The following is a 14768-nucleotide window of genomic DNA, read 5'->3' as shown; positions in this document are numbered from 1 at the left end:
TCGGTTGCTTCCCGATAGCATCTCTCTGATCAGTTGGTTTGTCCTAGGCTTAGTTGTCTTTGTTTTGTTCTTACCGCCCCGTGGTCACTACGTGATCACGAGGCAGCCAGACGCCTGTCCAGTCACCTTCCCCCCCCTCCCGCTCTTCTATAGAGTCGGGGGGGGGGTGGGTCGGTCTACCCATGCTCGCTCCACATACCCGAGCCTGCCTCCCTCTCTCCCCCCAGGCGGAGGGAGTAGAGGGACGGGACAGACCCAGACTGGACTCGACCTCTCCGGCTTCTCGGTCCGGCCGGATGGTAACGTGGGGGGGGGACTGGCCTTTCCCCCCTCCGTTGCTGCTCCGTTGCTAGCCCGAGCCTGTATGCCCTCTCGCTCTTTCCCACCTTACTAGGGCTCCTTTACCACCGGAGTCCTGGCTCCATCCAGCGGAAAGGTGCTAGTCCAGCAGAGTGGACCGGAACATACAGTTGGTCCCTGCTAACCTCTCCGTCTCGCTGAGTTACAACACTCCGCCACGCACTGGACTTAGTCCGGTACGTTCGAGTTTTAGGTTTAAGTGTTATTAGGTTAACTATTAAGTTTATCTTAAGTACCTTAAACCATCCCCCCTCCCTTACCTGTCTCACCGGATCTCTCCGGGGTTATAGCCTATTCAGGCGATTAAGGGAGGGGTTATGCCCAAATTTTTTCCGAGCTCCGGCATGCAACGGAGTTCTTCTGTCTTTAGCCTGTAAGTGATATTCTTTAAGATATCATGTGTCTTTCCACTTACAGACCACCAACTGTGAGCATCCGGGATGCGCCGCCACACTTCAGGACCCATGTGGACACGAAGTTTGCCGGTCCCATGCTCCATGCGCGACTCCGCACGGGGACATCCAGGTCTGGTACCATGAGACGTGTACCATATGTTACGATCTGGTGAGCCAGCTTTTAGACGGGGTAAGTATTCCATCTCCGGTAGCTGGTCCGCATCTGTTATAGTGCTTAAGTTTTCATCAATCACTCTAACTTAAGGAAAATTCAAGGGGCCCTATAGCCCCTATAAGTTTAATTTATACTTTAAGTTTTAGTTTTAAGTGATTCTTAAATCTAATCAATACCCTCTCTTCCAGGCGCCGGCAGTGAGGGATACCGCACTGGCAACCCTGCGGGCCTGGGTCGGCGGTTTCGGGAAGAACGCCGCCAAGGGTATGCCCTACATCCTGGAAAAAAGGTTGGCGGTACTAATCTTCCCCGGAGGCAAGGCGACAGGATACGTCGACCCAGTAGAGGCGGCCCCGACTATCGCCTTCATCCAACAACAGCTGGCTGCCTCATTGACTGACCAGGACCAGGACATCTCCTCGGAAGTCGCGACGTTGGATATTAATATAGAACCTATGGTAGGTGTAGACGACCTGTTGGTCGAGGTAGGTAAGGTGGACACCCAAGGGTCACCCTTGGGCGTAACTGTTTCTTCTACTCCTGCAACCTCTCCATCCTTCCAAGGCTTTACGGGTGATGAATTGTATACTCCTCCTGACGCTTCGGTCAGACCCAAGGTCAAGGGTCAAGCAGTGAAATCCTTGACAAAGACGTCGTCGTCGTCTAAGAAGACGGCTTCGGCGCCATCCTCCTCTCGTAAGTCTCCGGCTAGGAATCCCGGAGCAGACAGATCTAAAGCTTCTGGGTCCGGCTCTAAGTCCTCGAGGAGTAAATCCTCCAGAGAGAGATCTCACACTCCGGCAGAGTCGTCAGTTCCGCTACCCTTGGTTCCGATTCAGAGCCACCCCTCCACCTCCGCAGCAGCTCCGGCTTTGGACTCCAATGCTGGCCTGTTACAACAGGTGGGCGACCTGGTTGGGTCTCTAAAGAGTAGCATGGAACAAATGATCTCTCGGTTGTCGGATAGGATTACTTCTCAAGACTCCATTATAGCCGGACTGAGCCAAGCTCCTCTAGCCTCTCCTCCACTTTCCAATACAGGTGGAGCCCAGCTTCCCCCGTATGACTCTCTACCTCCGTTCTCGATGAACAACCCATGGAGAGTAGCGTCATACGCCCCCTTCCAAGACGGACTCATTTCTATACCGGAATTTGGAACTCGAAGGATAGAGGACTTCGAGTTCTACCCGGAAGACCTCCAGCCCCCGTTCATAGGCTACGCAAGGCTCACCGCCTCAGCCATGGTTCGGGATGATAGGGTACCAAAGGAGACAGTCCTCTATTCACGAGACCAGGCTCAGAGAGAATGGCTCAGGTGTTTAGAGGACATGGATTGTTCTAATACGAAGATACAACCTTTCAAGAGTCCCTTTACCATCTTCACAATGGATGAGAGTACCCCGCTCCCTTTCCTGACAAAGATCGCGAGGTCTACCATTCCAGCGGCCCAGAAGGGGGACCCCATACCTCAACTGAAGGAAGCAGATCCCACATCTCCGTTACTTCCTTCAGCGGAGAATTGTGGGAAGACTTACCGAACACCTTCTCAGCTGGCAAACTCAAACCGGACTGTGCTATGGAGCAGTTTGGTGAAAAGCTGCCCAGGCTCCCAGATAGCCTTATTCAGGCTGAATTTGACGCCAAATCGCGATTAGCCAGATCGATTAATTCTATGGCTATGACCGAGGTGGCCACCATAGCCTATGGTTCAAGCCGCCTTTTCTTTTCAAACTTATGACCAAATCCCATGACTCAAACGGTACAGTCAGATATGTTTGAGTTTGCCACTGCTAGAACGAATTGTAGGAAGCATGTCCTACAAGAAGCAACCATCCGGCACGAGCCGAATAGGTTACTCTCGTCGAACATCTGGGGAGCAGATCTCTTCCCAGAAGCCATGGTGAAGGAAGTCCAGTCAGAGGCTACGAGGTTGAACCAGAGCCTTAAGGGACCGTTGGGGCCTTACGGCTAAGAGGAGACAAGATCTAACAGCTAAAGGTAAGGGGCAAAGGAAACCCAGGCGTTTCCAACCTTACCAGCGAGCCACGCTTTCCTCAGCAAGTTCCGGCGGTTCCCTTAGTGCAAACAGCCCAACCTTCCACTTCAAAGGCTCAATCACAGCCAATTTACGTGATCTCCCCTCAGCCTCAGCCCTCCACCTCTTACGCCATCTCTCCAGCTTACAATCAAGCCTTCGAGAGTCAATCTTCACAGAAGTATGACCGCTCGGGTAAGGGAGGCAGAGGTAAGCGTTCCTTTCGTGGGAGAGGATCGGGAGGTCCCTTTAATAGGGGAAAACACTTCAGAGGAGGCCGAGGAGGTTACCAGAACCAATGAAGAACTTCAGGTAGGAGGGAGGCTGTTTCACTTTCGCCACCGGTGGAACTTCAGCAAGTGGGCTCAGAGCATTGTGTCAAAAGGCCTGGGTTGGAGCTGGTTGGCGAACCCACCTCCATCCAGACCTTTCCGTCAACTTCCTTCCAAGGAATTGACAGAGTACGCGGAGGATCTCCTTCAGAAAGGAGCTATAGCGAGAGTCAAAAGATTAAAATTTCAAGGTCGCTTGTTCAGCGTGCCAAAGAAAGGCTCACAAAAAAGAAGGGTAATCTTAGACTTGTCCCGCTTCTTAAACTTAGCCATTCGCTGCGACAAGTTCAAGATGCTCACGATCTCGCAGGTGCGGAACCGGTTACTTCCCCGTGGGGCCGTCACCACCTCTATCGATCTTACAGACGCTTACTATCATATCCCTATTGCAAGACACTTCCGTCCGTATCTGGGCTTCAAGATAGGAGACCAGACATTCTCCTTCAAGGTAGTTCCTTTCGGGCTCAACGTAGCACCCAGGGTGTTCACGAAGCTGGCGGAAGTGGTAGTGCAACAACTCAGGTCACAAGGGATTATGGTAGTAGCGTATCTCGACGATTGGTTGATCTGGGCTTCAACAGTTGAGGAATGCACAGAGCAACACTGAAAGTGATTCAGTTCCTGGAATATCTAGGCTTCAAGATAAACAGGACCAAGTCAAGACTCACTCCAGAGTCAAACTTTCAGTGGCTGGGCATTCAATGGAATCTATCCTCCCATACTCTGTCGATTCCATCAACCAAAAGGAAGGAAATAGCGAAGTCAGTCAAGCAATTTCTAAGTCACAAACTGGCGTCAAGAAGGACTCAGGAAAGGATCCTGGGTTCACTCCAGTTTGCATCAGTGACGAACATCCTAATGAAAGCCAAACTGAAAGACCTAACCAGAATCTGGCGCTCACGAGCAAATGTCAGGTCCAGGGACAAATTATCCTCAGTCCCTCTGATTCTAAAGAATCGACTTCGGCTGTGGGCGAAAGTCAAGAACTTGTCGGTGTCAGTACCCCTTCAGTTTCCCTCCACCAGGGATCACCATCCACACAGACGCGTCTTTAAGCGGTTTTGGGGAGGGTATTACCCAGTTCAAAAAGGTTCAAGAACGTGGTCACCTCAGTTCCGTCAGTTCCATATAAACGTACTGGAAGCAATGGCAGTGTTTCTTGGACTCTAAAAAGGTTACGTCCACCAAGGTACTCCCACTTAAAGCTAGTCCTGGACAGCGCAGTGGTAGTACATTGTATAAACAGAGGAGGCTCCAAGTCACGTCATCTAAATCATGTCATGGTAGCCATCTTCTCCCTGGCAGACAAGTTCAGTTGGCATCTCTCCTCCACTCATATAGCTGGAGTGAGAAACGTCATAGCAGATGCTCTATCCCGATCAGTGCCCCTAGAGTCGGAATGGTCACTGGACAACAGTTCGTTCCAATGGATCCTTCAGAGAGTTCCAGGTCTACAGGTGGATCTCTTCGCATCTCAAGCGAACCACAAACTCCCGTGTTATGTAGCCCCCAACCTGGACCCTCTGGCCTATGCCACGGACCGCCCTGGCTCTAGACCTGGAACAACTGGGAGAAGATTTATGTCTTTCCTCCAGTGAATCTTCTCATGAAAGTGTTAAACAAACTCAGGACATTCAAGGGTCAAGTGGCTCTAGTAGCCCCAGACTGGCCGAAGAGCAATTGGTATCCCTAATTCCTGGAACTGGGTCTTCATCCTCTTCGGATCCCCAATCCCAGGCTCTCCCAGTCAGTACAAACGAAGACTGTGTTCGCTTCCTCAGGATTCTCAAAACCCTAACTTTATGGATTTCATGAAGTTTGCAGCGAAAAAGAGATGCGAATATTGACCCTCAGAATATTCTCTTCTTGGAATCCGATAAAAGGGATTCAACTTTGAGACAGTATGATGCTGCTGTCAAAAAGTTAGCAATCTTCCTGAGAGAATCAGATATTCGAATCATGACAATTAATTCAGCTATATCCTTTTTCAGATCCCTATTTGAAAAAGGTTTAGCAGCTAGCACGATTACGACAAACAAGTCAGCCTTGAAAAAGATATTTTCAATTTGGATTCAACATAGACTTGACGGATTCCTACTTCTCGTCTATTCCCAAGGCATGTGCTAGACTTAGACCTTCTGTAAGGCCTACGTCAGTATCATGGTTCTTAAACGATGTTCTAAAACTGGCTTCAGAAACCGATAATGACACATGCTCGTTTATAATGCTCTTAAGAAAACTCTATTTTTATTAAGCTTGGCTTCAGGAGCAAGAATTTCAGAACTGTCGGCTTTATCCAGAGATCCGGTATCATATTCCAATTCCTCCCCCCCACGGGGGAAGTACCTACTTTCTCCGGAACGTAGCTTTATAGCAAAGAATGAAGATCCTTTGATGAGGTGGGAACCTTGGAAGGTACTACCCCTTCCACAGGATGTATCTCTTTGCCCAGTTTCAGCCTTCACGAGCCTTTCTGTCCAGGACCTCCTCATCTCTCATCGGGTCCCTCTTTAAGAGGGGGGAAAAAGGTGGAACTTTATCCATTAAAGGCATCAGGCAACAAATCCGTGTACTTCATTAAACAAGCCAATCCTGACTCTTTCCCGAAAGCACATGATGTCAGGGCAGTAGCCACCTCAATTAACTATTTCCAACATATGAACTTCGATGAGTTGAAAAAGTATACCGGATGGAAATCGCCGACAGTGTTTCAAACGTCATTACCTTAAGTCCTTGGAAGCTCTGAAATTTTCAGCAGTAGCAGCGGGTAACATAGTTTCCCCTGACTCTAACTAATCTTTAAGTATAAGATCCAGTCCTCCTTCTACCTGCCTCACCCAACAGTTCGTCTATTCCTGCCTTGTTCATTTACAGTCACCTTGTGTCTTAGCTGCTTTTATGATGATGTGGTGGGTGTCCCTTATTTTTTTAGCTAGGGACACTCACACGTGTTTACGGATATTGATCTCATGGATGTTATCCCCTTATTTTTATGCTAGGGGATACATCTTAATTGTAATGGTTACGGGTGTGTATATTAAGTCATATACATTCCTTTATATATTATTATTGTTGAGTTGTTTGTTCATCTGATTATATTAATTGCTCTGGAATTTTTGATATAGCTTTACACAGATACCTTTTTGATACATGTAAGCCATTTTACCTCTGTATATAAGTAAATTACCTTAAGTAAGAAATATTATTAGAATTAAGTGTAATTTAAGCATATTTCTATTTTTTGTATCAGTGTATATGTATCTTTTTAGCAATTATATTCTTTTTAATTTTATTTTATCTTTTATTTTGAGACCTATTTTAATTTATTTTGTTAATTTTGTTTACAATCTTGTGCTATTTCTCTGGGTAACGATTTCGCGCAGCGACACGAGCTGAGCCAGAAAAGGGATTTTGACGTAAGGAAAAATCTATTTCTGGCGATTGGCTCGTGTCGCCAGCGAAATCCCGCCCTACCCATCCCTTCGCCCAAGATTGTCTGCTAACTTCAGGGTGGCCACCAGAGGCGCAGCAGTCGGCAGCATGGGATGGAGTAGTAGTAGTACTTGCTGCCCCACTCTGTGGTCTGGCTCCCCTCTTGGAGGGATTTTGTAGTGGGAGATTTCTATTTGGCATTTGGCTCGTGGTAGTGGTCTCACTCGCCATAGTGTTCATACCGACACCCTCTTGGAGGGTGAGCGAGTCAGTTATACTGACCTTTTTTCTTTATTTATTTTATTCTCTGGTATGTGTTAGTACATTTACCCTAGAATAATAGATTAAAGGATATTTCGCTGGCGACACGAGCCAATCGCCCATGAAATAGATTTTTCCTTACGTCCAAAATCCCTTTTTCGGTGATGTCTCTAAACGATGCCAGATGAGGAGGTTCGAATCTTTCCGATGACAGAAACTTGAGGACTACGTCTAGGTTCCAGTTCGGAGGTACTGGTTCCTTCGACTTTGAAGTCTCAAAAGACCTTATGAGATCGTGGAGATCTTTATTATCTGCCAGATCCAATCCTCTATTCCTGAATACAGCCGAGAGCATACTTCTGTATCCCTTTATTGTGGATACGGCTAGATAGATTTTTCTCTCAGGAATAGCAGGAAATCAGCAATTCCGCTATAGAGGTAGTGGAGGAGGACAACTTCTTGGATCTACACCACCTTCTAAATACCTCCCACTTCGATTGGTATACTTTCGTAGTGGAGGTTCTGCGTGCTCTCGCGATCGCGCTTGCCACTTCGCGAGAAAAGCCTCTCGCTCTGACAAGTCTTTCGATAGTCGAAAGGCAGTCAGAGCGAGAGCGGGGAGGTTTTGATGGTACCTCTTGAAGTGTGGTTGTCTGAGAAGATCCGTCCTTCTTGGTAGGGATCTTGGAAAGTCTACGATCCACTCTACCACCTCTGTGAACCAATCCTGGGCCGGCCAAAAGGGGGGCTATTAACGTCCATCCTCGTCTCCTTTGACGCACAAACTTTTTCATTACTAATCCCAGGATTTTGAATGGGGAAAAAGCATATACGTCTACTCGAGACCAATTTAGCAGGAAGGCGTCTACCATAAGAGCTCTTGGATCTTCCACGGACCGAGCAAAAGACTGGCAGCCTTTTGGAAATGAATGTTGCGAAGAGATCCACATGAGGAGTCCCCCACAGTGACCAGAGATCTAGACACACTTCCTCGTGTAGGGTCCACTCTGTATGAAGGACCTGGTTCCTCCTGCTGAGTCTGTCTGCCCTCACATTCTTTACTCCCTGTACGAACCTTGTCAGCAGGGAGATGTTCCTTTGAGACGTCCAAAGCAATAGGTCTCTCGTCAGTTCGTAAAGGAACGAGGAGTGAGTCCCTCCCTGTTTCCGAATGTAGGCAAGTGCGGTGGTGTTGTCCACGTTTACTTGCACTACTTTGTTTGACACCAGAGGTTCTAGGCTCTTCAAAGCCAGATGCACGGCGAAGAGCTCTTTGCAGTTTATGTGCCAAGTCACCTGTGCTGGTTCCCAGGTGCCTGACACCTCTTCTGAGCCTAATGTCGCTCCCCAACCTTTCTCCGACGCGTCGGAGTACAAACACTAGGTCTGGGTTCTGTGTTCTTAGAGAGATCCCTTTGTTCTCTTCCAGAGGGGGCAACACCACTCCAGGTGCGATTTTATCTCCACTGGAATGGGAAAAACGTCCGAAAGTTGTCCGGTTTTCCAGCTCCAAGACTTCTTGAGGAAGAATTGAAGCGGACGTAAATGAAGTCTTCCTAGAGGACGAACTGTTCGAGCGAGGAAAGGGTCCCTAGAAGGCTCAACCATTCCCTCGCCAAGTATGTTCCTTCCCTAAGAAGAGAGAGACTATCCGCAAAACCTTTTGCGATTCTCTCTTGCGAAGGAAATACTCGAAAACCCCGAGAATCCATCCGAATCCCCAGATAGACTAGGTCCTGTCTGGGGTCAGCTGAGACTCTCGGGTTCACGAGCAATCCCACGCTTTGATCAAATCTAGAGTTAACTTTAGGTCCTCCAAGCACTGTCTCTCTGATCTGGCCCTGATGAGCCAGTCGTCCAGATACAGAGAGATATTTACTCCTTTGAGGTGAAGAAACCAAATCGCCACATTCTTCATCAGGCTTGTGAAGACCTGAGGAGCTGTGGACAGGCCGAAACACAAGGCTCTGAACTGAAAGATCCTTCCCCCCGTCATGAAACGGAGGTACTTTCTTCGATGAAGGGTGGATCGGGACGTGAAAGTAGGCGTCCTGGAGATCTAGAGACACCATCCAATCTCCTTGTCGTAATGACGCTAGGACTGAAGCAGAAGTCTCCATGGAGAACTTCTCCTTCTGAACAATTTGTTCAGAGAGCTGACGTCCAGTACTGGTCTCCAGCCTCCCGAGGCTTTCGCAACCAGAAAAAGGCGATTGTAAAACCCCGGGGAGTTTTGATCCAGTACTAGTTCTATCGCTCTCTTGTCCCACATTTGTTCCACCATCGATCGAAGAGTATCCCTCAGCACAGGATCCTTGTACTTGGCTGATAGTTACCCTTGGTATTGACGTTAGGGGAGGAGTGTTCAGGAAAGGGATACGATATCCCTTCCTTATGATAGCCAATGAAGACGCGTCTGCGTTTATCAGTGTCCAGGCCTCCACAAATCCCAGGAGCCTGGCACCTACTGGTGCTTGGAGGAGAGAATCTTCATTTTCCCTTTTTAAAGGGACGAAAGGCAGACCTACCTCTCTTCTCCGGAGCCTTCCTTCTTGCGGGAGGTCTGGAGGTCGGAGCACCTCGAAAGGGCTGAACAGATGTACTAGGTCCTTTCTTGTCAGATCCAGAAACAGGTTTCTTCTTCCTTGCTGATTGCGTCAGAAGATCCTGAGTCGCCTTCTCAGTTAAAGAATGCGCAATGTCCTTCACTAACTGAGAAGGGAACAAAAAGTCAGATAGAGGCGAATACAGTAGAGCTGCCCTCTGAGCGTGTGAGACTGCCTTGGTTAAGAAGGCGCCATATACAGTCCTTTTCTTTAGAAGACCTGCTCCAAATAATGAGGAGATTTCAAAAGATCCATCCTGTACCGCTTTGTCAATACAAGACAATGCATACAGGCTTCAGGTTCGATTCCTTCCGAATCATGGGCTTTCTTGGACATCACCCCAATGGACCAATCTAAGAAGTTGAAGACTTCCAATACATGAAAGAGTCCCTTGAGGAGGATGGTCCAGTTCAGAAATTCCCACGTAATTCGTGCCGAATTGAGACCTTGTCGACGTGAAGCGTCAACTAAGGTCGAAAAATCTGCTTCCGATGTAGAAGGAGAGCAATACCCATATTCTCTCCCGTCTGATACCAAATGCCTCTTTACCAGCTAATCTTGCTGGAGGCATGCAGAAGACTGTTCTCACTAAGTCTTTCTTAGACTTCATCCATGAGTCTAAGGATTGTAAGGCCCTCTCATCGAAATGGTGGGCTTTCATTTTGAGAAAAGACGAAGGCTTCTTCGTCTTAGCACTCGAAAAGAGAGAGCGCGGAGAAGGAGGAGCGGCAGGAGTCAAACTCGTCTCCATACTCCCTCAAGAAGCAAGGCAGTCAAAACCTTATAGTTCGACAGTCCTTCTCTTCCCTGATATTCATCATCCGAGTTTTCTTCCAACTCAGGATCTACATGAGTCTCCGCTCTCCTTTTCCGTACGTTCCTCTTCTGGAGGAGACAAACTCCTAATAGGAGAGGGGCTAAGGGAATGATAATCTTTCCTCTTTCCCGCTTTAATAGCCTTGGAAGGCGCCACAAGTTCAGGCTTCTCTTGAAATTAGAAGACGCTTCCCGCTTGAATGACGCTTCCCGTCCGCCAAGCGTCCTGGCTGACGTCTCTCTCGCTTACTTGTCTGCTGACGTCTTGATGACGCTTCGCGCCTGGAAGACGCTCCGCTCTCCAAAGGCGTCCTACTTGGCGTCACAATATTGGTCGGAGCGTCACGTCATGATCAGTTTTCAATGACGCTTCATGTCTAAAAGACGTCTTACGTCTCTCTGGCGTTACGAAACTTTCGTAAGCAACCGTTCTCGTTCTCGAACCCGAAGCTTCTGTAAGATGTTTAGCAGCTTCACGTCTGCATGACGCTTCTCGTTTAGCAGGTGAGAGAGGACGAGACTTCTTAATTGGAACGCGCCACGTCCTTCCTATGAGGCGCTAAAACTCCCACTAGAGAGGACAGTTTGCTCTTGAACTGCCATAATTATTCTCCTTGACGCTTCTCCCACGTCCACTGCATGACGCCTTTCGTCATCACTCGGGGGAGAAGAAGGAAAGGGTACTTCTGCGTACTCGTCAGGTGACGCTGACGCCACCTTCGCCTTCTTAATAGAAGAGGGAGCGTCATCTGAGAAGCGCTCTGGGCTCGAATCTATTTCAGGTTCTTTCATATGACGCTTCAGCGGTCTCGACAAGTTCGACTCCTTCCACCCTCGTTTAGGTGAGGGAGAGGGAGAGGACGAGAAACACTCACGAAGGACGCTTTTCCTATAGCGCCCTTGAGCTGCCTGCCACGAAGCAGAGCTAGCTGAAGGGACGTTCTGACCGTTGGGGATTCCCCACGACCTCCTTAAGGCTTTCGACTTTCCTTCTCCTCTGGGCATGGGAGCTTGGAAGAGGTCTAGGCCTGGGAGCGTCGCAGGGACGATCAAACGCCCCCTCCACAACACTGGGAGAACTCACTTCACTGTAATGCTCACTTTCACTAGCCTTACCTTGGAAGTCAGCCATCTTGGACTTCATGTCTCTAATTGTAGCTTTCAGATTGTGGCGATTTCCGAGGGTCCGAATCCGAAAGAGCACTCTGAGAATTGAGATACATAGGGAGAATCTAAATCAGTAGGATTAGAATTATCCGTGAAAGGCTCAATAGGCCTTGAACTCACACCTTTCAGACGTCTAACCCTATCCCTCTCTAACTTCTTCAAATAAGAAGTCAAAGTCTTCCACTCTTCTGCATTTAATCCCTCGCATCCTTACAAGTATTATTAGCAGAACACTGAAACCCCCTACATTTACGGCATACAGTGGTGAGGATCAACCGAGCTTTCGGTATCCTCACCCTGCAGCCTACATTCACACACATTCTCACACTCACATTGAATCAGACATACTGAGAAAATTCCAAAAGAGTAATTCCAAAAACAGTCCACAGTAGCGAATGCCAAAACACGATCCAGATACGTCACCAAAAAGCCGAGAAACGATGACAAAGGATGAAATATGAATCTAAGTCAGGAGGTAATAGCAACAATGTTGATACCACCGGCGACAGAGAAAATATGATAGAAAACGGGGATGGTTCCTAGTCCTGCCACCCAGGGCAGGCCGGTAGATCACCTGACCTACCTGTAGCGAGTGGCGCGAAATTTGAATTTCTGTCGGGGACGACGGAGTCTTAGCTATGTATATATCTGACAGGTAAGTTGATTGTATGAAAATAAAAAATTATAGCTATGTTGTTACTTGGTAAGTTACTTATATAAAATTTAAATTTTCAGTATGTATGCTGCACCTTATAAAATCCTAAGAACTCTTAAAATCTTATGACTAATTCAGTAAATTTAAAACAAATACCTCAAGCCTCAGTAAATCAACAGCTCCTCACTTACCCTCTTATCTGGTTGAGTTTCTCTGTTACTGCTACTTCAATAGCATTGTATTCCTCTTGCCCAGGAGTTCTCTCTATTCTGGTAAGGTCATTTGTTGTTACTTCCTGAAGAAGTCTATTCGTTTGATGGTACAAGGCCTCCATTTTGATTTATTTATGCTGACTTATATTCAGTGGCTTTACAACATTCGATGCCAAATTCTACACCTCCAATATGCAGAAATTATGACTCCTCAACAGTCAAGTAGTTAATAAGAAACAAACACATGATTATCTTAATTTCATGTTCCACACATCTGATGAAGAAATTATCTGGAAAAACAAAAAATAAATTATTAATGAAGGTGAAATTCATAATCTGTACAACAAACGGTGTATGGTAGTAAATAACCATAGCATACATAGAAGAATGGTTATTCCTACATACATGGGAACATACAGAAAAAAGGGTACCCAATAAGGTCACTGATTAAAAGACCGAACACTTTCTGATTCAAGTACAATCTGTAATTATATTACTATGGGAAATCTGGACTGGATCAGGAAGAGGTGTAGACAAGCATGTTATGAGGCTAACACCAGCAAAATTAAAACTTCACAAATTAGGTTCTCACTCCATATGTATTCACTTCATTGCTTGTTCTAAATATTCTGACAGTTCAAAATACTAAACACTACTTTAGGTGACAATGACTCCAAGGCTTCTTATTATGCAGCATCTCAGCCTACTATGTACCTCATCATTAACTGGTTCCAGAAGGCACAGTGAGTACAGAAAATTTTTCTCATACAGAATACTAATGTAAAGTGCATTAATTAGCACTAGACCAAGCTACAAAATGCCAATATCCAATGACGGGCTTGTATTTTACTTTTACAACCTAATCATAAAAAAACAATAGTGATCCCCCTGTATTCACGGGGGATGCATACCAGACTCCCCCGCAAATAGTTAGAATTAGTGAACAGTTGGAACCTCTATAAAAACGCTGAAAACAGCCTATTTTGTTAGTTAAAACTCAAGAAAACCGACTAAAAATTGTTATACCTGGTTTTTTTAATAGTTTTATCACAAAATGGGCATTTTATGATCAAATTGATAAAAAACCCAGGAATTTGTGGATATTTCTCATAGAAAAATACTGCAAATAAGCAAATTTCCCGCAAATAATGGGTAGATATGGTCGAGAGAGAGATCTGCGAATGTGTTGAGTCCGCGAATCCGGACAACATGAACATACAGGGGCCCACTGTACTAAGGTTAAATATACTTACATATTATATAAAGTAACTTCATTTTACCTTTAGCTTTTTTCACAAATCATGGCCTTGGTGACACTACCACTCGCTATTTTTCATAACTGAGGATCAATAACAATTTTCTTACTTAAAGAGTTTAAGAATTATACTTAGCCACAGTTTTGACTCCTTTGTTGGATAACATCTGCAGGTTTAATAGTTTCTTTACTTTTCAGAATGGGTGATTTTGTTTCCTCTGGGCACACAGTACTCCCAAGAGAGAAATCAACTTTTATTTCTGGGCTCAGCTCGTGTCGGCCTATGAAAGGATCCTTAATATCATACTTTCTAGGTAAATTAATCTAAAATTATCAGAGAAAAACAAAATTAAGAAAATGTCAGTAAAACTGACTCGCTCACTCTTAAAAAGAAGTGTCGGTATGGTAATAGGGGCGAGTGGGAACACTACCACGAGACATTCACCAATTAGAACTTCCAAAACCAATCAGAATCCCCACAAGAGAGAGCTGATACCAACGGGCGATGCAGCCGCTACTACTACTACTAGAGGACGCCACGGACAGCAGCGCCCCTAGCGGACATCCTTAATCATTAGCGCTAGCGTTGAGACGCATTTTTCTCTGTGCTTGTGCCTTTTACGGGATTTTCTTATCATCTTCGCTATGGAACGTTCTGCCATCGCAACGGCTAAGTTAAGTGCCTCATAAGTAATGTTTTACTATATTTTTGTCTTCCGGGAACCAGTATTTTCCTTCTAATAGGTCATATACGGTTTCCTCCCGGTTGTCTCGTGGCGGCGCCATGCTGCCTCGTAAGAATTCCCGGTCCTCCATACTGGGAACGTTCTTATACTTATGGGCTTACTATATTACGTTCATCGTTTTTTACATCGAGTTTAAGCTAGATTAGCCCCTTTACCATTTCTCTTAGTTTGGTATTTAGGGCTATTATTATTGTTCCAGCCCAGCATCCCGGCTCTTGCTCTTCATCGGCTATCGCTGGCTCCGAGTAGGCTTCTGTTCCTCGGAACAGTTTGCCTCCTCCTGGGCTTCTTTTTCTTCTACTAAAAGTGTCTTTTCCATCT

At 46.4% G+C, this 14768-nt stretch overlaps 1 protein-coding gene across 2 annotated transcripts in view; it reads right to left on the bottom strand.

Annotated features, from left to right (window-relative positions):
• LOC135219935 (Golgi SNAP receptor complex member 2-like) overlaps window positions 1–14768 on the bottom strand; it is a 107550-nt gene that overhangs the window by 32128 nt on the left and 60654 nt on the right. For both annotated transcript variants that reach the window (XM_064257167.1, XM_064257168.1), the window contains exon 2: window positions 12426–12736. In XM_064257167.1, coding sequence (XP_064113237.1) covers window positions 12426–12568 — 143 coding nt within the window. In that variant the 5' untranslated portion in view covers window positions 12569–12736. The remainder of the gene's footprint in view (window positions 1–12425; window positions 12737–14768) is intronic.

Source organism: Macrobrachium nipponense, chromosome 1 (genome assembly GCF_015104395.2).
Source record: "Macrobrachium nipponense isolate FS-2020 chromosome 1, ASM1510439v2, whole genome shotgun sequence".
Taxonomy (NCBI): domain Eukaryota; kingdom Metazoa; phylum Arthropoda; class Malacostraca; order Decapoda; family Palaemonidae; genus Macrobrachium; species Macrobrachium nipponense.
Note: the sequence above shows the minus strand (reverse complement) of the source record. Positions and strands in the feature narration are given on the sequence as shown.